This window comes from Bombyx mori, chromosome 7 (assembly GCF_030269925.1).
Source record: "Bombyx mori chromosome 7, ASM3026992v2".
Lineage (NCBI taxonomy): Eukaryota > Metazoa > Arthropoda > Insecta > Lepidoptera > Bombycidae > Bombyx > Bombyx mori.
This window is the reverse complement of record NC_085113.1, coordinates 6366106-6392270: the sequence shown is the minus strand read 5'-3', so window position 1 is coordinate 6392270 and position 26165 is coordinate 6366106. Positions and strand designations below refer to the sequence as shown.

General features: G+C 38.5%; 1 protein-coding gene across 9 annotated transcripts in view; it reads left to right on the top strand.

The window, feature by feature from the left end:
• The window catches only part of LOC101740069 (microtubule-associated protein Jupiter), a 158434-nt gene that overhangs the window by 62744 nt on the left and 69525 nt on the right, over positions 1-26165 (top strand). For 2 of the 9 annotated variants that reach the window (XM_004931246.5, XM_021351372.3), the window contains exon 1: positions 16023-16200. The exons of 6 other annotated variants lie outside the window; for them this stretch is intronic. In XM_004931246.5, the coding sequence (XP_004931303.1) occupies positions 16139-16200 (62 nt within the window). In that variant the 5' untranslated portion in view covers positions 16023-16138. Of the gene's footprint in view, positions 1-16022; positions 16201-26165 lie in introns of those variants that run through there. One more of the 9 variants, XM_004931247.5, reaches the window with a different exon arrangement.

The window sequence follows — 26165 nt, the reverse complement described above, 5'->3', positions numbered from 1 at the left end:
ATAAATTGGTTAAATAAATGTTCAAAGTTGAAGCAGGGATTTTGAATGAAAGAAGAAGGGTATCGACAGTGGTACAAGTCATTTGCATTAGTGAACTTTTTTCCTTACCAATTCGCTGGTAAGTTAATGGACTATTAAAGCATCGCGTGGATGGGCTTTTTTTATTGCTTAGATGGGTGGACGGGCTCACAGCCCACCTGGTGTTAAGTGGTTACTGGAGCCCATAGACATCCACAACGTAAATGCGCCACCCATCTTGAGATATAAGTTCTAATGTCTCAGTATAGTTACATTTTAAGGGCTTAGTATAGAGTTGCTCGATTCAAAGCTGTGTTACATACAGGTCAGTCAACACCAGTACTATATCTTTGAAACAATTTATTTTATATTTTGAACAAAATTTATAAGTCTGACGTATAGTCGGCGTGGTATCCGCTGATTTGCTGGTGGCAGAAGTCTATTTTGCCCCTACATGTTTCCTGGTAGTCTATAGGGCTATTCTAGCTACGCCCGGATAGGTAGGTGAGGTCACAGGTTTAACTTTAGAGAATTTTGCAACACTAGCTTCAGTGCTTGGTGGAGTCTACCACCGGATCGGAATCGTGACCCACTAAGAAGATTCGGCGAAAAAACTCAGTGGTCTGTGTTTATGAGGTATCTACTTATAAATAAAAAGTTGATGTGTGTGTGTGTGTGTGTGTTTGTGTCTCCAATAGACACACACACGTAATTCGATACACACGTAATTCAAAAACATTATTTCCAATTGGATTTAATGTAACGTGCTAATTATATGTCAAAGTAAACTTTAGCACCGGTTACAAAAAGGCCACAGTTCTGAAATGAACCGGCCACAAATTAATCGGGCTTGTCTTTTGTTTTTAAATAAGTGACTTGTGTTGTTTTACTCGATGAAAGTAAATTTATTAACTACCATAGCTACCATTTAAAACACACAACGATTGGTTGCGGCTATAAACAAAACGTTGTTAACAATTTCTGCATTTCGAGATAAAATGAAATGTGTACTGTGTAATACACTTTCAACACACCCCATAAAACAAGTGAAAGTTTTATCGTTAAAATATTCATCGCTATCAATTTTGTAGGCGAAACATTTACTAGATTCTGAATATATTTTTTTTATTGTTACCTTAGTATGGGTTTTTGCAATAGCAACCAATTTTAATGTTAGTGTTGAATTCCAAATTATTATTTACTTTTATATTATTTATGCAGAAAATGTATGTGTGACTTTTGAGGAATTGAGTTTCAAATGTCAAGTTTCTCAGGCGGCACCGTAAGGCGTAATTTACAAAGCATCAAGTTCTATTGTAATTTAATTAACGTTGGAGAGTCCTATTCAAATACGTTCATTGTTTCTGACGAGATTTAAAAATGGAACTCCTTTCAAGACGTTCATTCATGTGCTACGCTATGCCATGGGAACGCGACGTCAACTGTCAGCAGACTGTCATGTGTCAGGATGACAGACGGGTGACTTCGCTTCTCTCGATTAAAATTTTAATGACTAATTAGTTTTACTATGTTAGTGCCTCATTGGCCATTGTGTTTTATTTTACAGGGTGCTAAGAGAAAGTTCTCAAAGTCGGAACTGAAATAAATGACTATCCTAATGTAAACTTACATCATCATTGATTTAGTAAATTTAATTTTAACCTTAAATACCTACGATTTTACTTATTTCATATTAAATATTTCTGATATAAAAATAAATATAATATATTTGTAAACATATACGTATTAATATTACATATTTAATTATATGTATGATAACGCCAATCAATAGGTACATATCAGTGCAGGCTTAAACTGCAAGGCCTTTAACCACAATTAATTATGAAATTTTAAAATTTTTGCGATTTTTTTTATTACGCCAATTAATTTCATAGTTATGTAATTAGTATGCTGGTAGCTAAGTAAAGTGCTATAGATAGCATTTGGATAAGAGGCAAAATTTATCAATAATGATAGAACATGAATGCAACATTCGCAATTTTTAAAGTTGGAAATGCAAAATTTGTTGACATAAAGTCATTATATTAGAGGATTAAAAATTGGTTTTGTTCATGATTTGGTTTCCTGTTTTTCTTCTTTTAAATTCAATAAATAATTTTTTTTTAGTTCATTATTTTGAAAATATCATCGTGGCTTAAAAGATAGTAGTAGTAGGTACATCCAGAGTATCCGTAGAGAGCAATGCGACTTTACTGATTTAAAAAATTTGCAGACAAGTACCATTTTTTCCATTGAAATATGTACGTACTTAATGCATGTTTATGAATGACTTCAACGATGAAGGAATACCATTGTGTATTAAAAATCAAACCTGCAACATAATTACTGGCAGTAGCACTTTTTTGAGCTCACACTGGTAGGGCCACCACCTTGCCTATTTCTACCGCAAAGCAACAGCAACATGTCCTAGATTGAGGGGTGAAAGAGCCGTTAAACTACACAATTGAACTTTAGGCTTTCTTAGCTTCATTTATTATTTTACGTCATATATATTATTGCTTAGGTGGGTGGACGAACTCACAGTCCACATGGTGTTAAGTGGTTACTGGAGCCCATAGACATCTACAACGTAAATGCCCCACCCACTTTGAGACATAAGTTCTAAGGTCTCAAGTATAGTTACAGCGGCTGCCCCACCTTTCAAACCGAAACGCACTACTGCTTCACGGCAGAAATAAGCAGGGTGGTGGTACCTACCTGCGCGGACTCTCAAGAGGTCCTACCACCAGTAAAGATGTTTATAAACATATATTTATTATATGTTAAGGTGGGAGGTTGGTTACTTTTATATAGTGGTTTTGATGGGTTCCAGTAACCAATTTACACCAGAAGGGTCCTGAACTTTATCACTCGTCTATGCAACAAAAAAAAATGGGTTTTTCACGCTTTCTGTAAATTATTTTATAAATATTCGAAGTGCTTTAGCTTCATAACCAAATGGATTCTATGTGTTTCGACGGCTTTAAAACAAAGTTGTTTTAATGCGTTCCACAAGTTTGACTTGTGAAATGGCAAGTGAGAGAGACGAAAATACACATTTCTCATAAAACGACCGGCGAGAATGAGGAGTTTGTTGAGTGAACGTGGACCGCCCTTAATTGCCTTTATGATGGATACTGTCTCTAGGTATTTAAGGTTGTGCTCCGTTAAATGATATGAAAAAGCAATTTTCTTCTTCTTTCTTCTTTTTCTCATATTATGTGACGTATGTTACGGCCAGTCCCCTGCCTCACGTCGATCCTCTTTGGATTATACTACTGAAGAAGAAGTAGTACATATTCCATTCCGATAGAGGCACCCGTCACGTGCGGACGTGCTCATCGTCCACTCGATCGCCCGGTCTTTGTTCGCCCGGCTTTTGTTAGCCCGGCCATTGTTCGCGCGGCCTGTGTTCGTGATACATCTGCCGACCAAGTGTGTTTCCTGGAAGCTTTTTTTTTTTTTTTTTGTTTTAGTTATTTTTGTGTTCGTGGAACATTTGCCGACAAAGTGTTTTCCTGCAAGTATTTATTTGTTTTGTTTCTTTTTGTAATTTCTATTTTGTTGTGCTTTTTCTTTGTCCTGTAGTAATCGCGCCGCATTGCCACCTGTGTTCAATAGAACCGCTCAGGTCCGAGAAGTTTGGGGCCTCGCCGCAAGGCGAGTGTTTTCAACACCCGGGGCCGCCCCACCTGGGTACTCAGCGATCATGGACGCTGTATTCGCGGAATTCCTCCGACTTCGCCACCCACAGCTCGCCTCAGAGTTTCTGGCCTTCAAGGCCAATCACACTGCGAGCCCTCTCGAGGACTCCGCCGCGCTCGCTGCTCCTGCGTCGCCTGTACCTGCGTGCAGAGCTTCTGCATTGAGCACCGCAGCCTCTGTCGTGCCTGCCGCTCCCGTGTCGCCTATACTGGCGAGAAAAGCTGCTGCGTCGTCCGCCGTGTCCATCGTTTCAGCTGAGCGATCATCCGCGGCCTCCGTCGCGCCCTCTAAAACACCTACACTTGCTCGTAGGTCGCCTGCACCCGCCTCCTCGTGCTCCGACTCTGACTCGGACATGGAGGTCGACCTCGCCCCCGCCTCATCGACGGATGGATTCACCCTGGTACAGAAGGGTAAGAAGCGTGCCGCGGAGTCTCGAGCTCCCGCGGCCGCTAAAATTAGCAAAGCCGTGAACGCGTCGCGCCCCCGCCCTCAGACTCCCGTTGCGCCCCCAGCCCGTGCCACTCCGTCGCCGCGTCCGGTGGCACAAAATAAAACCCAGACCCCTCCCCCGGTTATCCTTTAGGAGAAGGCAGCTTGGGATCGAGTTTGCCTGGCCCTTAAGGCCAAAAATATAAATTTCACGAATGCCCGTAACCTCGCGAACGGCATTCAAATTAAGGTTCAAACACCCGACGACCATAGGGCCCTCTCTTCTTACCTCCGTAAGGAACGTATAAGTTTCCATACTTATACACTCCAGGAGGAGCGCGAACTTCGCGTTGTAATACGCGGAATCCCTAAAGAGTTAGATGTAGAGCTCGTCAAGGCCGATCTGTTAGAACAGGGCTTTCCAGTGAATTCTGTGCACCGTATGCACACCGGTCGCGGTAGGGAGCCATATAATATGGTTCTAGTCACCCTCCAGCCTACCCCCGAGGGTAAGAAAATCTTCAACACACAGACCGTCTGTAGGCTCTCCGGTATCGCCATCGAAGCCCCCCATAAAAAAGGCACTCCTAGCCAGTGCCATAACTGTCAATTGTACGGGCACTCTTCCCGTAACTGTCACGCGCGCCCCCGATGTGTTAAGTGTTTGGGCGATCACGCCACGGCCCTCTGCGCTCGCGACCAAAAAACCGCGACGGAACCGCCTAGCTGCGTCCTGTGTCGAACACAGGGTCACCCCGCGAATTACCGTGGTTGCCCCCGAGCCCCTAAAATAAATCGCCGCGTCGCCCGCCAAAACCGCCTCCGAGCTTCCGGCCCAGACATCAAAGCCTCGGCACCCTCTGCGTCGCAGGCTAAGCCAGCGTTCGTTCCGGCGGCGGTGCCCAGTGTCTCGGCCTGGGCAAAACCGCTGCCGTACACGAACACGGCTACAACTCCCTCCTCCGCGATTCGTCCCGCCCCCGCGACTCGTCCCTCTCCCGCGACTTGCCCTCCGACCGCGTCCGAAAATCTCGCTTTAGCGATCGACTTCTTTCAGTCGATCAACTTTGAGCGCGTTAACGCTTTGGGCGACGCCATTCGCGCTGCCTCCACTGCACAACACTTTATCGCCGTTGTGCAGGAATACGCCGACGTATACGCGTCATTAAATACGTACGTCCTCCCCTCACTCCGCCGGTAATCAATGGCGTATATAAGTAGAATAAAGCCCCTATCCGTAACGATAGGATTTTTTAACGCTTACGGTCTCGCAAATCAACGTGATCAGGTTTCTGACTTTTTGCGTGACCATCAAATTGATATCTTTTTAGTGCAGGAGACCCTACTTAAGCCCGCGCGACGTGACCCTAAAATCGCGAACTATAACATGGTCAGGAACGACAGGCTCTCTGCCCGTGGTGGTGGTACCGTCATTTACTATAGAAGAGCCCTGCATTGCATCCCGCTCGATCCTCCCGCGCTCGCTAATATCGAAGCATCAGTGTGCCGAATCTCACTGACGGGACACGCGCCGATCGTTATCGCGTCCGTTTATCTTCCACCGGATAAGATCGTTCTAAGCAGTGATATCGAGGCGCTGCTCGGTATGGGGAGCTCTGTCATTCTGGCGGGCGACCTAAATTGTAAACACATCAGGTGGAACTCACACACCACAACCCCGAATGGCAGGCGGCTTGACGCGTTAGTCGATGATCTCGCCTTCGATATCGTCGCTCCGCTAACCCCGACTCACTACCCGCTAAATATCGCGCATCGCCCGGATATACTCGACATAGCGTTATTAAAAAACGTAACTCTGCGCTTACACTCGATCGAAGTAGTTTCAGAGTTACATTCAGACCACCGTCCCGTCGTTATGAAGCTCGGTCGCGCTCCCGATTCCGTTCCCGTCACGAGGACTGTGGTGGATTGGCACACGCTGGGCATCAGCCTGGCTGAATCTGATCCACCATCGCTCCCGTTTAACCCGGACTCTATCCCGTCTCCTCAGGATACCGCTGAAGCCATAGACATCTTAACGTCACACATCACCTCGACATTAGATAGGTCATCGAAACAAGTTGTAGCGGAGGACTTCCTTCACCGCTTCAAATTGTCCGACGATATTAGGGAACTCCTTAGAGCTAAGAACGCCTCGATACGCGCCTACGACAGGTATCCTACCGCGGAAAATCGTATTCGAATGCGTGCCCTACAACGCGACGTAAAGTCTCGCATCGCCGAAGTCTGAGATGCCAGATGGTCTGATTTCTTAGAAGGACTTGCGCCCTCCCAAAGGTCTTACTACCGCTTAGCTCGTGCTCTCAAATCGGATACGGTAGTAACTATGCCCCCCCTCGTAGGCCCCTCAGGCCGACTCGCGGCGTTCGATGATGACGAAAAAGCAGAGCTGCTGGCCGATACATTGCAAACCCAGTGCACGCCCAGCACTCAATCCGTGGACCCTGTTCATGTAAAATTAGTAGACAGTGAGGTAGAACGCAGAGCCTCCTTGCCACCCTCGGATGCGTTACCACCCGTCACCCCGATGGAAGTTAAAGACTTGATCAAAGACCTACGTCCTCGCAAGGCTCCCGGTTCTGATGGTATATCTAACCGCGTTATTAAACTTCTACCCGTCCAACTCATCGTGGTGTTGGCATCTATTTTCAATGCCGCTATGGCGAACTGTATCTTTCCCGCGGTGTGGAAAGAAGCGGACGTTATCGGCATACATAAACCCGGTAAACCAAAAAATCATCCGACGAGCTACCGCCCGATTAGCCTCCTCATGTCTCTAGGCAAGCTGTATGAGCGTCTGCTCTACAAGCGCCTCAGAGATTTCGTCTCATCCAAGGGCATTCTCATCGATGAACAATTCGGATTCCGTACAAATCACTCATGCGTTCAACAGGTGCACCGCCTCACGGAGCACATTCTTGTGGGGCTTAATCGACCAAAACCGTTATACACGGGAGCTCTCTTCTTCGACGTCGCAAAAGCGTTCGACAAAGTCTGGCACAATGGTTTGATTTTCAAACTATTCAAAATGGGCGTGCCGGATAGTCTCGTGCTCATCATACGGGACTTCTTGTCGAACCGCTCTTTTCGATATCGAGTCGAGGGAACCCGCTCCTCCCCACGATCTCTCACAGCTGGAGTCCCGCAAGGCTCTGTCCTCTCACCCCTCCTATTTAGCTTATTCGTCAACGATATTCCCCGGTCGCCGCCGACCCATTTAGCTTTATTCGCCGACGACACGACTGTTTACTATTCTAGTAGAAATAAGTCCCTAATCGCGAAGAAGCTTCAGAGCGCAGCCCTAGCCCTAGGACAGTGGTTCCGAAAATGACGCATAGACATCAACCCAGCGAAAAGTACTGCGGTGCTATTTCAGAGGGGAAGCTCCACACGGATTTCCTCCCGGATTAGGAGGAGGAATCTCACACCCCCGATTACTCTCTTTAGACAACCCATACCCTGGGCCAGGAAGGTCAAGTACCTGGGCGTTACCCTGGATGCATCGATGACATTCCGCCCGCATATAAAATCAGTCCGTGACCGTGCCGCGTTTATTCTCGGTAGACTCTACCCCATGATCTGTAAGCGAAGTAAAATGTCCCTTCGGAACAAGGTGACACTTTACAAAACTTGCATAAGGCCCGTCATGACTTACGCGAGTGTGGTGTTCGCTCACGCGGCCCGCACACACATAGACACCCTCCAATCCCTACAATCCCGCTTTTGCAGGTTAGCTGTCGGGGCTCCGTGGTTCGTGAGGAACGTTGACCTACACGACGACTTGGGCCTCGAATCAATTCGGAAATACATGAAGTCAGCGTCGGAACGATACTTCGATAAGGCTGTGCGTCATGATAATCGCCTTATCGTTGCCGCCGCTGACTACTCCCCGAATCCTGATCATGCAGGAGCCAGTCACCGTCGACGCCCTAGACACGTCCTTACGGATCCATCAGATCCAATAACCTTTGCATTAGATGCCTTCAGCTCTAATACTAGGGGCAGGCTTAGGGACCCCGGTAACCGTACTCGTCGAACTCGACAAAGAGGTCGACGTGCAACCTAACCCATGCATCAGCCCGCTGAGTTTCTCGCCGGATCTTCTCAGCGGGTCGCGATTCCGATCCGGTAGTAGATTCATTCGCGAAATCATTGCTCTTGAGTTGTTAGGTCTCCTTAGCAAATCCCACCCCTCTTGGCTGAGCCTTTGCTCGCCCACCTGTCCTGGTGAAACTGGAAAGGCCTTCGGGCAACCAGTAAACTTTCAATCATAAAAAAAAAAAAAAAAAAAAAAAAAAAAAAAAAAAAAAAAAAAAAAAAAAAAAAAAAAAAAAAAAAAAAAAAAAAAAAAAAAAAAAAAAATACATATTATTTATTTATTTATTAAGTTGCACCAACAAAGTGATCATCAATACAAAACATTGACAAATTGACAAAAGTTCATGGCAGATGTCACCTCAATTATAGGTGCAATCGACAGTGCATTAACATAAAAAAATATATATATATAGCTAAGATTTGATTACATTTCATTCATTGCTTGCTTAAGATTAATTTAATTGGGAGATGATCCGCGACAGATTTTTCCTGTAAGTAGTGAGACAATTAGAAAAAACATCTATTTCACTTAAAATAAGTTCAGCGCAATTGGACATTGTTATGTATATCCATTGTAACGTCTTACGGGGATGGACTTTTGTTTATTCTCTTAGTGTGTCCTTTGCTTCATCCAATTTTGGATCTATGATGTGCATTTTATTATTAAAGACTTTACACTAAAATTTCGATTTTAAAATACCAAAAAAAGGAATAGGTTTCATATATCTTAGGAAGAGGTATACAATTTAAAATGTTATGGAGCTACGCCGTGTGTCGTGGAATGCGTGGGCATCTGTTTTATTTATTTATTGCTTAGATGAGTGGACGAGCTCACGACCCACCTATTATCAAGTGGGTACTGGAGCCCATAGACATTGAAAATGCAAATGGCGCCCCCCGCTTGGAGACATGAGTCCTAAGTCTCAGTTTTATAGCGCAACGGCTGCTCCGCCCTTCAGATCGAAAAGTATTACTACCTCGCGGCAGAAATAGGTAGGTATCCGCGCAGGCTTAGAACACGTCCTACTACCTACTTACTTAACCTAGTGAATAAGTAACAGTCTGTTGTAAGCATTTCGCAATTATCTGTCACAAAGCTATTCATAATAATATTAAATGAAATGAAGTGGAAATCATACTGTTTTAGGCGTCGTGCGCACGCGCCTCGATAACTTGTCTCGTAGGGTTCCGTCGGTATTCAAACTCCGTGGGAAATTATTATGTTATGTACGCATTTTAATCTGCGTTCAGTGCATTCAGTTGTACGCATTATATTATGGCTATTTAGTTCAAGCGATATTTTTGCAACAGGGAAGCCATTTAATGTTTAAAGTTTGGAAAAATTAACGTAACAAAAAAAACTTCTTCAGATATTTGAATGGTGTAAACTTAGTTGAGGTGCAATTATAAACATCGAATTGTTGATACTAATACCAAATATTTAATAACGCATTTTAATTACAAAGATAAAGGTCGCGTGTTAAGAGAAATTTCGCTTAAGCTAACTAACCTTTCACCCCTCTATATGTTAAGATTTCTTTTTTTTTACGATACATGTATTGTAACAAGTAATAATAGTATATTGATTTTAAATAATACAGAGCACCGTAGCAAATCAGAATATAACTACGTGGAGCAGAGAAAACTTATAACTTCGTAATATGTATTCTTATTATGTACTTGATAATCGTGCGATGCGTGGATATTGTCCAGGGCCAATTTCAATATATTACTATGGACAAAAACTCAATGGTAGTTTTGCATTATAAAGACTCGTTTAGTATTAGTAAATAAAGACACTTCAAACTTGTAATTGATGGAACATTGAATATAAATCAGCGTGTGAGATATTGTTAGACTGGTTCTAAAAAATGAAATGGAGATAATTAAAAGTTCTTTTGCGGTTTAAGCGCACGTTTGTCATTTTTATTTTATTATTTCCGATATTTCGATTAATGCGTAATTTATCGATATCTGAATGTTGTCCGAGCCACCGTTTCTTTTTCTATGAAATAAGTCTTGGATTTTGCGTTTCTTTTCACACAGAAGAACTATTATATATACGAGTAGTATAGAAGTCTGGCAGTTTGGTTGTTTTTGTGTTATCATTTTCACAATTAAAGGATTTCGGGTTTCAGACAAGCACTAACAATCTTCTCTATTAAACTTTGTTTTGTTTTAAACATTTCAATGACTTCTTGTTTCTTTGGCTCCTTGAGTCACTTGTTTTTTTTAGCGTATTTGGATTTTGTCCAACCTCATAAAACGGTTGGCATCACTGACCCAGAGCATGTTGATAAACAGCATATTTTTTAACTCGATTATTCTTGTCACCCGCAGTATGCCGCTTAGCTCTAACCATTCGCGTTTTTTAGCTCATCCTGCTTATGAGAGTTTACAGACACAGTCCATTTTATTAATACGCTTTTATTAGCTTCAGACGTATGTATGTTAGTATGTAACGAAATCTTTGAACATGATTTTGACCCCCTCCAAAATGTCGGATTAACTCGAAATTTGGTATACTTATTAAGGACCGATGACAATTCAATATTAAAAAGAAAAATTGGCAAAATTGAAATTCAACTAAAAAATGAAAAATAAATAATAGTTTAAAAAAACTAACAAAATACACTTTTATAGAAAATACAACTAAAAAATAGAAAATAAATTTTAATAAATTTGAATTAAAAATAGTGTAAGAAAAAATGATTTTATTGTAAAAAAAGCATGTAGTGCATGGTATCAGTGGTTATAAATATGTCCTTCAAACGTATGCTACATTTAACAGATTTTAGGTTAGTTCTTAGTTTCTCTTAGTTTCTTGTGTGGTCTTCTTCATATGACTTTATGGCAGGAACACTGGTTCCGCGGTACTTTAGGTTGTTCTCGTTTAACACGTGCTTCAAGATCTAAAGTTAAAGTCAAACACAAGTACATAGATAAACGTAGTTTACATTTCCATCTCGAAACTTCTTCATTGGGGTGCTAAAAAAAGACTGTAGATTATTTTATACAAAAAAGGTTTACTTGTTTGGGCCTGTCGAAAGTTTCTGGTTTAATCACTTAATCTCAGAACGTTGCATCTGTTTTATTTTAAAGATATGAATCTTCGCAACCCTGTGTGTTACCAAATATAAACTGGTCGAATGTGGTACTTACTAGTTTCATCCATACGAACGCAGGAAACAAAATGTAAACAGTGATTCCCGTGAAAGCGATGAAAGGGCGTCCATTTTCAGGTGTTTGTAAACTATTGGGTCTTCGGATCTGGCATGAGCGGTTTCTTCAGTTTTTTTTGTTTAAGTTAGTGTTAACGGGAAGTTACGTTACGATAGTTTTTGAACTAAAATCAATATTGTGTCGTGATTTCGTCGTCTGCACAAAATTAACTTTTTTTTCTAATATTTCTCTTTATATTTGTACATGGTATATTCATTAACATTCCTATAATTAATTTCATAAGCTGCATCTATGTTTTTGAAATAGTAATAAATTGAAGATTAAATACTGTAAAAAGTATGAGTTAACTGGATAAAGGACGTATCAAAGTTCGAAATAATTTAATAGGATCATACTCAGTGCTCTGCAGATTCTATATATGAACTATATCGCTGGACTAGGGATGAACTATTAATAGTACATACCTTTTCGAAACCTCCCCTTTATTTACGTTTGCACACGCCTTAACAAAACAAAAAAAAACAGCAATCTATAAATGAATTTGTGTATGCATTTTAAAAAGGTGCAGCAGAATGATGTTTAAACACGCGCCTCGTAATGGATGTGTGATGAAACAGTGAAGCATCGCCTTGTTTGACGTTTGCTTTCCCGTGCTAGTTACACGGCTGGTAAGCACTTGAAACGGGAGATTTTGCAGTCTCTTTTTGTAATCAACGATAAAACCCTTTTTGTGTAAACATTGTAAGCAACACATTTTTTTTTATTTACTTAAACGTGATCCACGGAAACTAGTAAGTATTTGAAACATTAGAAATAGCTTAATGACAATTTAAAAACGGAGATTAAACCGTAACAGTATTTTTTGCCTACCTATTCTAGTAACTTTAAGCGCTATACTAGATTTACCCAGCGAGTCAATCGGGTCAACGTACCCCCTTACGGGGGCACAAAACGGGCCTCCGGGCGAACCCCACTGCCCGGGCATAAGCTCCCTACTACGCAGGGCAGGGGTGAAATAGAAGCAGGATGAGATGGAGGGGGGGCTGTTCGTAGCGTGCTCGGCACACTTACATTGATGACGCCCGGCGGCAAGGTCCCTCCGGCTTCGTGTTGTCCTCTGGTTGCAAAATTTTTTTTTTCCTTACCTCTAATTATAACTTACTAAAATTTAACTAAGACTACCTACAACTAATATATACAAGAGGACAACAGGCAGCGAAACAACGAGGGCCCGCCACCGGCCTCATACCGCGGCCCCACCTCTACAAAAAAGAGGGGGAGCCGCGGCACTAGTTTAGGCGCTCATCTGCACCGGGCACCTCAAAAGGGGAAGACCGGATCGGGGAGGGACCGACTTGGGAGGGACCGACTTTTTCAGCGAGTAGACCAGCTCACGAGGCTTAGCCTGGCGAATTTGCTAACGCTATCCCTAGCAAGAGCAGTGCTTCGAAGAACCTACTACCGGATCTGAAACGAGACCCACTGAGAAGATCCGGTGAGAAAATCAGTGGGCTCGTAAAAGTAGTTTTAATCATGTTTACTACTCGCGAATCTAAATCTAAGAAAATGCTGTAATCTAATTATTTTTTTATTTTTTTAAGTTGCGCCACTCTCTGTACCTCAATGTGGAGTCTGTTTTGAGACACAAGGTCAAATTCTCAATTTTAATTCAAGGCAACTGGCTTCCGTCGATACCGGACGATTGTTTTACGGTACATACATATGTCATAAACACTCCCATACAAATACACAAGTAGCCGCATAGTTGCCAGTTCAATTTATGATACGTTCTTGTTATTTTATCGTGGATGTGGTTCGTGATTGTAGAATATTCAGAGTATGTAGGTTTTCAATCAGTTAAAAAAATAGGCCTCAACGCGTTTCACTGTAAGCCTAGTACACAACGGTTTGCCTTTGTTTCCGGTATTTCTGGTATTGAGCAGTGACAGTAACCATTTACAAACAGACGTTTGACGACAGCCCTCAAAGCCAGTACAATAATAGGTATTGAGACTATTCACCCCGGAGTATCATCATTGACCGTCATATCCATTCGCTTGTTTTGTCCAAATCAGACGTACTTAAATTTATTAATTAAGAAGAAATAATAACATTACTTTATGAATGACTAGCGATCCGCCCTCGCTTCGCTTCGGAAACATTAAAACACACATGAAACCAAAAAAATAAAATAAAAAAAATGAAAAAAAGTAGCCTATGTTCATCAGGGACAATGTCGGCTTCTAATGGAAAAAGAATTTTTCAAATCGGCCCAGTAGTTTCGGAGCCTATTCGAAACAAACAAACAAACAAATCTTTCCTCTTTATAATATTAGTATAGACATAAATTTTGAATTTTAAACAGGTTTGATAGTTAAAACTATTGCCATAAAGAAAAGAAAAAACAGGTTTGATTCCTTTTTCGAAACATATGCACTTTTAATTTTTCAGTAAAACTACAACCTTTTTTTTTTACAACGAAAATAGAGTTTGTTTTAACAAGATTGTCTATTGTAATGCCGTTGATGGTTACGTGATTATTATAAAATTGCATAGTAAACAACAAAAATAAATTTTCGATTTGTTTTCGTTTGTTTTGTGTGAACGTGTTTACTTTATTAATTTACTATCAATAGAATAAAAAAATGTTTTGTTTATATTTTTGGTGTCTGTATTTGATACAGAGAAATGGATTTAGGCACAAACGCACGATTGCGCTGCCATACGGGTCACGGAGACAGACAGAGGCGTTTTCGTTTAAGTAGGTATTTTGTTGTTTAAGTCTCCGTACAAAATTGAATAGTGATTTGTAGGATTAGCTCGATTTATGATTTTGTTTATTCAGCATTTGATTTAAATTGCTTATGTTTAAAAGAAGTGGAAATGCACTCGTAAACCTGTTTTTAAATTTCTCGTGTACTTGGGTCATTCAAGGGACACTTTCTTTCTAAAACATCTGTAATGCTAAATATGAGAAGAGAGGCACAGACCTCATTATAAAATATATAATTTTTTCTTTAAGTACATAATTGTAAGTGTAGACTTTCAAAACCTAATCCTTTTAAATAAAAATTGCATATCTTATATGCTTGGTTAAATCTAAACTGATCGTATTTTTTAATTTATTTTAAGATTAACTTATCCATAACTCCCTACATATCTAATATACAAGTGGTACATTTTTCCCTAGACATTTTGTCGTTGCTTGCTAAGCTGTTGCTTACACGTATGTACATAGATTTAAAAATAAAATAAGATAGGTTGTGTTAGTATAAAGGGAAGTAGACGTGAACGTACAAATGGAGATTTTAATAAACTATAATTGAAATAAATTTATTCGCATTCACGGATCGAAAGGGCATATGAAGAACAGGGGTTAGCGGCTTGCGTACTGTCATTATGACAGTGAATAATATAACCAAACGTAGCGTAACCCAACCCACGTTGGTTCTGAGACGGTGCCAGATTTATCACATACCTGGTGATAAATCTGGCACCGTCTAGGCGGACTCCGTACAGCCTGTCGATTAGGAATAGTGATGATCTTATCGCTGGCGAACTCTGTCCGGTCTCCGGTGTACTGATGATTGAACCTTTTTTTTTTTTTTTAACGCTGGGGAATCCATTTACGGATACCCACCCGGTCGAGAGGGGTAATAGACCGGGTTATGTCGGACTCCGGCGCCTCCAGAAAAGAAGAGGGAGGAGAGGAAGACCAAAACTGATGATTGAACCTAACCAACTGCACTACTGTCATGTGTTTTGTATTGACGATGGTTGACATTTAGACGGCGGCGCTTCGATTACGCACAATCAGCCGACAAATATGCCTCCTCACGCCTCAAAAGGTCTACGTAAAATAATGTGTCTTATGTTATCGATTAAGCGAAGGAGGTCCGTCGTTTTATATCAATGAAACAAAGAAAGATCATTGCAAGTATTAATTAGAAGCGTGGATTTGATACGTCTCGTTGAATTAGGACATTGACAGCCAGACTTACGACCCAGATCTCATTTAACCGGTTTTGCATCGTCATCCCACGTTTTTAATGAACTTTTATCCGTTTTGTCGCATCCAGTCGCATCTGGTGTCGTTCAGCGCATGTCATGTAGCGACTTAGGGTATTGTGCAAAGAAAAAAACTTATTAAGACTTGCAGCTTTCCATTCCACCGACAGGATATTACCGGACGTATAAATAAAATACACATATTTGTTTAAATATTTTGAACTAATCCGTTTTTGCCGGATGTTCTCAGTGGGTCGCGTTTCCGATCCGGTGGTAGATTCTGCGAAGCACTGCTCTTGCTAGGGCCAATGTTCGCAACAACACCTCCGATTTGAGCCCTGAGAGCTCACCTACATGTTAGGGTAACGCTGATATAGCCTCTTAAGGCTATCAGCATAGGTAGGACAAAAAAAATGTAGTGGCACGACCGGCTGTTTCGATGATTTCAAAAAATAACTTAAACAAGAGGAAGTGTCGTCGTTGTTAGGCGCATGCGCGGTTCAGTGTTGACGCGCGGGCGGAGGGTGGCCGGCATCGACTTAAACGAGGGTTCGAGACCGCGCGGGCTCAGTCAGCTGACAGACTTGGTTGTGTACGCACGTATCCCTAGCCATAGCCGGCAACGCGCAGTGTCTACCCCGAGTGTTGAATCGTCCTATTATTTTAAATCACAATGGCAACTTACGCTCAATTCAAGCACGTCGAGCTCTACAAGATCGGTCACGGCAAAAATAGGTGAGTTTTTTTTTCCAGTAAAACCCCACGGATACTGTCCAGTATAGGCTTTCAGTCATGTCTCATCTACGTCGCTGTAAAGGTCAGAGGTTATAATTTGAATTACAAATTAATGGGATTAATTGGTCTGGGTAAAACTCTTACTTATTTTTGACTATACCCAAACCAGTTTTATGTTTGGAATTTTGATTTTTCATAAAAGTAATTTAATAAAAATTTATTCAGATTTTTCATTAAAATCACTTGTGTACAAGTTGGTATTTCTGTTTGAATATTTCTTGGTATGGTAAAGTTAATGAACTTTTCATTTAGCTCTGAATAATCCTTTATCAACGTTCCGAATCGGAAAATGTAATTTTTCATGAGCGAGTGCGTTGAACTCTACGCCGACGTAATGCAGGGGTAGCAACCAAGCTTTTCAGTTCTAATATTAAAGCACAATCTTCAATACAGAAATTTGAGTACATAATTTTATTAACATCGTTGTGCGGAGAGGATCTTTGAAACAGTTTTTTTTTTGTTAAAAAATCAGTGTTACTTCACTGTTGGTTTAAGTTAAAATTTGATTACTCGTTTTCCTTAGCCAACTTCAAAAAATGAGAATGTTCCCAATTCGACTATATTTTTATATTATTAAGTATGTTACCTCAGAATTTTTTTTAGAAAAATTTATTATGGGGATTATTTTTTATTTCAAGTTGGTGTTTCTCATGCTGTCCCATTTCAATTTTATCTAGCTCTCTGACCAGTATCTTTGAGTTATTCTTAATAATACATTTTAATAGACTTCCACTACATCAATGATATTCTTTCATTTCATTTTGTTTTAGTAAAATTATGTATTTATTATTTTACTTGTTCTTTTTATGCAAGTGTTTTATTTGACTGACACAAGTAAGTTCGTGTATCCAATTAGTTGTACTTAGATTTTGTCACGCGAAATATTAATGGACTAAGAAAAACACGCAACTACAAGCGTGAATCGTGTTATCGAAATTACATAAAAATCCGAATAAAGCGTACGAAAGAAATATAACATATTGACACAGATTTATTAGTAATGTTGGTATTTTTTTTGAATGATTTGATTCCTATCCCTTTTTCGAATTCATGTCTCAACGCGACAGTATTAATATAGTTTTTTCTATAGATCACAGTAGCCACATGATAGTTACATGAGGTGGGCCGTGAATTTTTCTGCACATGTAAGCAAATTAGGAAAATCATTGAGAATTAAAGTTTACACATACTAGGCTTATGAAGTTTATTATTAAGTCTTAAGTCGACAGTATTAATATAGTTTTTTCTATAGATCACAGTAGCCACATGATAGTTACATGAGGTGGGCCGTGAATTTTTCTGCACATGCAAGCAAATGAGGAAAATCATTGAGAATTAAAGTTTACACATATTAGGTTTATTACGTTTATTATTAAGTCCTAAATAATATTACGTTATAGAGTGATGTATCGAAATAATATTAATAATTTAAATTTGCAATTGTAATTATTATTGTTATGCTGTGAGCGAGAGGAAGGAAATCAGATTTGTGGTTTGAGCAACTGCTAGAAAATTGTTACATTAAATTTTTACACAATACAAATTTTTAATAAAAAAAAATACATTGGCATTTAAATACCAGAGAATTCATTGTAGTGCTTATCTCTCTATCCAAGTCTATGAAGTCTATCGTCTCTATCCAAGTATCACAGTATGATGTTTTTTTTATTGCCCTTTTAGGAAGACGAGCATATGGCTCACTTGATGGTAGGTGGTTACCGTCGCCCATGGACTTCCGCAATGCCAGAGCCAAACTGCTGCTTACCGTCTTTCAATAGACATGAGAAATGTTTCCGATAAAACAATATAAACTTTATTACCTATATGATATGATACATTTAGTTGGAACTTCAGATTCGTGTCTTAAGCTGAGTAGTGGCGTTTATTTCATGAGGTCCATGGGCTCTTATTTTCACTGTATACTTGTATACCAGATAATTCAATGTACTCTGTGCACGTATATTTTATTTGCAATAGGAAGAATAAAGTATCTAATGTTGTCCTTATGTTGCATTATAATTTTATTCTCGTTTTTTCCCCATATTAACTGTTTACGGATTGAAATGGGATAGGAAAAACTAAATGAAACTTTTGAGTCATCGGTAGTCTGGTATTCTATTGATCGTTGCGCGGCGATGAAGGGTTTTTCTATCGATTGGGGTATGAGCTCACGACTTGCCTAGTAATAAGTGGCTACCAAGTCCATAAAAATACTAATGTGAACGACCTTACCGGTTTTATAACGCATAAGGTGTTTCAGTAAAGGATTTCAGAATTGTAAGCACTTCGTAACTGCTTCTTGTCAGAAATAGTCAGGATGGTACTACCGGACATATCCGTGCGGTCGCATAATACGCCTTAGCTTCAGTGAGAGTACCCCTCGTGTCGGTTCGAAACTAAACACGCACCATTTTCTTCTCACTTTTTCTATATATCACATGTACGTGAGGCGATTATCTCTAAGACACAGCTACTATTGGTAGATACAATCTTACTGACGTTGAGATACGGCTTATTTGGACGTAAACCTCGAAAAAAACCCTATTGAAATGAAGTTTTCTCGAATCATGCTTCGTCCCCTTAACATTTAGTTTGATCAATGTTAGCGGCTGGCGACGGCTAAATGGGTCAAACATCTATTAGTCCTTGGTAGCAAAAGCAATCTCTGCTTCGAACGTGCTTATTTGTAGGCGAAGGCTACGGGGTGTTCCGCAGGGTCGCGTGCCAACCGCCGGCATTAGCATATTGAGTAATATCCACAGGAAGCCCACGATCGCACCCGACGGACAGACAAACGCACCGAGCGCGACGTTTTATAGGTAGCATTACACAGCTTTACAATTTTTAGTCATATTAAAATTTATAGATTGGGTTTAAAGTAAATCAAACGTGCTATTTATAATATGCACCCAAGGGAAGCCCTGAGGGAAAATTTTTAAGAAATTAAAGTTCTCACTATGCCATCCCAGTACATTTTTGAAAATTTGATGTATGTTCGTAAACATATTGAGGAGTTTCCTAAAAAGTCTGACATACATAATAGAAATACTAGGAACATACACAAGCTTGTTGTGCCGATGAGTAGGTTACATAAGATACGAAATTCATTCGGGTTTTGTTGTACAGGCGCACAGGGTCTGTGCGCCTGTACAACAAAATCCCACAAGATGTTCAGAACCTACATATACATACAGGTTTAAGAAAACTATTTTGACGTTCAACAAGTATGTACTTTCATTTAAGTTGATTAAACATGTTTTGATTTGATTTGATTAAAAACTAGCCGCACTCGCCCGCTTCGCTGGGCATTTAAAATTAACATTATTATTTATTGTCATTATTGTTAGGGAGTCCAATACTCACTATAAATATTAGCCTATCCATTAAGCACATGTATTTTCTACATGGATACCAAGTTTCAAGTTAATCGGATGCATGGTTCAGTAGTTATAATGGAACATCCGTAAAAACCACAGTAGATTTATATATTAGTATACCTATAGATTAGTATAGATTAGGCGACCCGACAAACGTTATGTCAAAATTTTACTATTTGCAAAATCGTTTTGATTACATTATATAAAATAAAAAAAAACCTTATTCTTTTGGACTGTTACGAAACTTTTCAGACGCGGCTATCAACGAGAATTAAATATAAAAGATGCGTAAAAATTTTTTAAATTGAAAATAGCCATTAATCATACAATAATTTTATTATATTTCAGAATAAATGAATCGTCTTGTTCCATTGACCTTTCAGTGCCGCGGCACGCAAGTACTCATTAATAACGTTTGTAATGTAGATGTAGTCCAGGTAACTACAGGATTTAGATTTAATGAAAATTTAGTGCTAACAGTTCTCGATTACGATTTATATGCTAGTTGAAATTTTAATGTCGAAGTTAAACAAAGCCTTTCGGTGTTACATTTTACGACTTTTAAATTTGTGTTTTTATTATGTTTTAATATGTAGGCAGCGGCTTAGCTCTGCTCCTGGCATTGCTGAAGTCCATGGGCGACGGTAACCACTTACCATCAGGTGGGCCGTACGCTCGTCTGCCTACAAAGGCAATAATTTTTTTTTATTAAAATCGAATCATTCTAATTTGATTTCAATAACAGATTAATGAGTTTTTGTGATATTAGCTTGATGAGCATCTTTCTATCTATGTAACGGAATCTTTCAACGTAATTCGCATCCTTCGATTAAATTGAAAATACGCACACTTTTTTTTGCTTAGTTGGGTGAACGAGCTACCCGCCCATCTGGTGTTAAGTGGCTACCAGAGTCCATAGACAACTACATCGAAATGCCGCCACCCACCTTGAGTTCTGTGTCTCAGTGTTACAGTACAGCGGCTGCTCCACTGTTCAAACCGAAATGTGTTACTGCTTTATGGCAGAAACGGACAGGGCGTTGGACCTACCCCTGCGAACCCTCGAAGTGGCTTTCAAAAATTTAAATAACATTGGTATACTTCCACTTTGCTGATGATAGAAATACGATAACGTATAAACTAAAATTCACAACACTATTATTTGTACTTTTGTATCAATGCAAATGAGAAATATAATAGCATAATTAGTTACAGGATTATTTGATTAATTTATTTATAACGTATTTTACATTCTTGCAACACTAGTGATATGATGATACTTCACTAATGATAACATAGGGAATCAATCATAAGGGACATAATTAGAGTAAAAACGCAATGGCATGTGACAGCACGAGTTAATCGATGTATCGATAAAAACTTGTATTATCGATAATAGGGCAAACCTATTCATTTTAAACGCTCGTTTAATTACGTCGTAATAAAGACGTGTTTTTGTTGTTACGTTATGAATTTGTCGACTATTGTTAGATTATTTAATAAATTGAACATGCACGTAATAATTAATTGCTTGTAGGAAATAAAATTTGGTATATTGTGTTTCTGAGGTATAAGGTAACATTTGAATTTTTTTTTTTAATAATACAAAAATGGAGATTCTTGAATTTTTTTTATCAAATATTTAACGCTGAAAATAATATAGAAACAGCGAAATGTGTTTCATTTAAAATCTGGTACGAAACAAGAAACTGTGAATCCATATTAATCAGAATGCTTAGTCGTCTTGGTCTACAGGATAAGACGACCAATGTGCATGTATCAAGTGATGTTATTATACCGCTTTACGAAGCCCACAGGCAGATACTAATTTTTCTAAGAAAGTACGTACTGAAATGTTCACGAACGCCTTTAACGATGAAGGAATAAGATCGCGTAGCAAAAATCAAACACGCAAATTTATAAATTTGCGCAATTACTGGTGGTATTGAATCGTGAACGCGCCCCGATGGGTACCACCTATCCGTGCGTATCGATCGCAAAGCAGTCCTGGTTTCCGGTTTGAAGGATGAGACAGCTTTTAAACAATCAAACTGAGACTTCCAATTCATTTCTCGAGGTGTGTCACGGCATTGAGATTCTTTTGTATATAGTCTACACAAACGCATCAGGCGGATCGTGAGCCCATTTACTCATTTGAGCAATTGAAGGCTACAAAAAACCGAAAACGTAAATATGTACATATATTATTACGTAGACATTAAACTATGTTTGCGTGTTATGGTAAAATTTATCGAAATGCTGCCGTAACTTTTTGGAATAACGCAATAAGAGGCAAACGGTTAAAAAACAGACATAATTCCAATTGAAAAACGAGCTCATTTAGATCAGTAAACTACTACTTACAAGTTGAAACTATAAATTCTTTTCATTATAAATCTAAATGTTTAATTGCTATGCAGATGAAAATAAAAAATATTTAATTTACAACTACTGGCGTTTAATTGATATGGCGAGCTTTAAGTGTCTATAGATCTTGATAATGAAATATCATCGTGGATTTTTAGTTTTATTTGCGTTCAAACGTTTGAATATCTTTCTATAGGTAGACGTGTACTTTTGTTCGTTTTTTTTTTCTGTACGCAATTTGGCAGATGCTTGATTTCGTATTTGTTAAATTTTAATTGGCTTTGGAAAGGATATTGCTGTTGTCTAATTAAGAAATAATTTGAATCTAATAATAACATTTTGAAATGTAAGCGATAATTATCTTTTAAGGAGATTGAACGCGAGGAATAGTGTAGATGGATATGGAGGAATAGTATGAAGGACGCTTTGAACGCTGACGTCATTGTACAGCGTTGTCTATCTAAAATGGAATTTCCCATCTTAATCTGATTAGGTCTTATGACACATTAAAACAACTAATTATTCACATGTATTAATTAGCCACCACAACGTATTAGATATAAGAAGTATGAATTGAAAATTCTGTCAATATCTTGAAATTTAAAACCGATTGGAATTTGTTAAATTATTAATATAATTATTATTCAATACGTATTTCTTATTGAACGAAAATATTTATCATTTCAACAAACACTTGAAAACACGTTGCTTAATGGAAGTCACTTGAACTGCAGTCATTATAATATAAATAACCAGGAAAAGCCTATATAACAAATCGTAAAGTATTTGTTTTTGTACGTAATTAAAACTACTTTTACGGCTCAATCTTGTTTTTATTGTTGTCATAATATGTATTATTTTGTTCTGCGTTAAATGAAACGTAAAAGTCTAGAAATGTTTTTCTAGAAAACTAGACTCTAGTATTAGATACATAAATACAATATTCAAGTGTCAACGAATAACACCGTAGCCGTCCGTGGCTATGGAAACTATTCGGTATTCAAAATATCTAAAATAATTAAAGATTTAAAAAAAAACAGGAAATTATGTCGTAAAAGTGCTTTTAATCTACTAGTCTACGCTTCACGAAAACCTAAGAAGATATTGTTTAGTCTAAAGGGACAGACAGAGTTTGCGGTAATAAGAGATACTAAGGTAAATGGTTAAGCGATGTATTAAAACTAGTTATCTCACTCACTAAAGCATTTTGTAATAAAATAGAAATAAAAGAACCGATTTAATAAATATTAACAGCTTGCATTAAAAAAGTCGTAAATAACAAAATTTGTTTGCGACTTGAAATGTTATAGTATTAAATCTCAAAATATAACCACATGATGCTCGATTTGCAAGCTTATAACTTTTTTTTGTAAGCATTTTCACAAATAAATACAATACGTTTGGTAAATTCTAGAAAGTAGTAAAGTATTGCCAAGATAAAGGTTCTGATTGCTGAGAAGTATACGTGCTTCTAAAATTTTAGGCATCCTTGTACGTATAATTATCGGTATTATGTAAATGAGGATCGTATGAAATCGCCAGAAAGGTCACGAATAATATATTATGTTGAAAGGGCAAGGAATGGTGAAATGTTCTATTTTTATTTCGGAAGGCCGATGACTATAATACGTTGCGGATAAATAGTGCTAATATTATTTCGTATTTATTATAAAATTCATCTTGTTTTATAATTCTAATAGTTCTTCGCGACGTCAGTTTCAAGTGTATCTTTTTATTTATCGATTGTTTCTGATTCTGAAAGTAAAAGATAATTATTAATTCTTCAAAAATTTACCGAGCGTATGCCATCAATTTAATAATTTATTCGTTCTAATAGTTAGGTGTATAGTTGTACGATAATGATTGATGATAATGATGGGCAAAGTGGACGGAAAGAGAGGTGCTGGACGAAGAAAGAAGTCATGGCTCCGGAATATCCAGGAGTGGAACGGTATTGCCTCCGTCGAACAGCTGTTCCGGCTGGCTGCTGATAGAAATGAATACAGGAAGCTAACGGCCAACCTTCAGGATTGACGAGGCACTGGAAGGAGAAGATAGTTGTACAAGTAGAGGACGTGTTGTGAGTCGACACAGGTATTTATCATCATCCTGCCTATTTCTGCCGCGATTCGCGAAGCAGTAATGCGTTTCGGTTTGAAGGGTGGGATAGCCATTATTTTATAAAATTGGAAAAACTTAGAACTCATTTCTTAAGTTTGGAGCGCTGTTGATGTCTATGGGTTCCGTTAATTACTTAACATCAGGCGAGCTGATCGTCTAATCATCTAAGCAAAAAATTATCTCGTCTGCAAACAAGCGGGAAACCTATGTAGGTTCTGACAAGACATGTGATTAACTCTTTTTTTAAAGATAGTTTCAGTTGGCAAAAGAAATTCCTGCGAGCCAAAACAATTCGCACTGTTTGTTACTTTTCTGTGTAATCTTTCGAGTTGTTTAATTGTTAGCGGCATCTCCATGTTTTATTGCAGCAGCCGCGTTGATTGTCGAAGTGACGCACGTTCCGTTACGGCTTTGCTTTTTATCGCTTCGTGATTACACTGAAACCGTTATGCGCACGCGTTCATTGCGCATTGCGACTCGAAATCGCTGCGATAGATCTAAGATTCTTGAGTTTTTGTCATCGAGACATTTGTTTACAAGTTATTTATTATAATACTAGCTAACCCGGCAGACTTCGTAGTGCCTAAATCGATAAATAAAAGACCTAAACTTTTGTATAAAATAAACTTATAACAAACAATAGGAATCCGACCGACCGGGGACACATCAAAGGAAAAACAAAATTGTTAATGTTATATTTAATTCTGAGCATTTTCATGTGTATCTACCTTTTAAACCTTCTCTGGACTTCCACAAATAATTCAAGATCAAAATTAGCCAAATAGGTACAGCCGTTCTCGAGTTTTAGCTAAACTAACGAACAGCAATTCATTTTTATATAAATATAGATAGATTATTATCTCTTAAAATACGGTTTTGAATATTTTCGGACATTCACTGGTAGCCTAAGGGGGGAGCTATTCCAGTTAAGTTATAGCAGGTAAATTTGATCGTTATCGCAATTAATACCAAGTTCATTTTTGATTAATTCAAGACAGACTTTTTCTTTTCAAATTGAATTCATACAATGATAGTGTTGATCATAAAATCAATTTACTACTGTTAAAGTATTGCCAGAGATATTAATCTACTTTATTAAGTAACTGTTCAGATAACACGATCTCGGACCGATTATGAACGACTAATTAAACATACAATAACCGTTGTTTATTTATGGACATGCTCGGAGATATATTATAACTGGTTATTAAGAGGGTAATTTTATAACAATTACACGTTGCATTCTATGATTTTCGTTACATGAAAATTGTAATAAAACTTAATTTGTTTGGGTATTATTGAAGGTGCGTACTTTTATAAACAATAAACGGTGCGTATTGGGAAAACCTGCTCGTGATTGAGATTAAAGTGTAAAGTTAATATTTTTCTTATATTTAGGTTATTTGAGAATGGTGGTGGCATGCCATTATAAAATATTTGCTAATTGTGCAAGAGCATTTTTGTGCAAGAGCGTTATATTTTCATAGTTAAAATATAGTAATGTATTCAATTTACTAATTTAAAATGAACAAAGATATTGTTTTTATTTATTTTAAATTAATGTTACTCAACATTTGTTAACTAATAAAATTAAAGCAATGAAAGAATCAGGAAATCTAGAAAACTATCAAAGTTATAAAAAAGTATTTATTTATTTAACTTTCCAACTTGTGTTTGTTTTGTGCCCAATCAGTAGGTAGGTATTTATCGATAAGGGATAACGTACGTCATCATAAGACTGTCGCAGCTTGGATTTTATTAATTGTTGGAACAGATTATTAAGAGAATACGTTGTTTGATCGTAAATGCCCGAAATTCCTTCGGATAAGGGACAGCACAATAGCGTATCGTAACAAACCGGCTTAATAGCGGAAGGGGCTTAGTTTTAATGAGCCATTGTCCACAATACGCTTTCCTCATTGTATTGACACAATGTTGGTAAAAATCCTTTATTGGCTATGTGCTTACGTAAAATGTTGAGCATTTTTTTCTTCAAGAATCAGGTCAAGAGGTTCGCTGAAAACAAGGCACGTTTGTTGA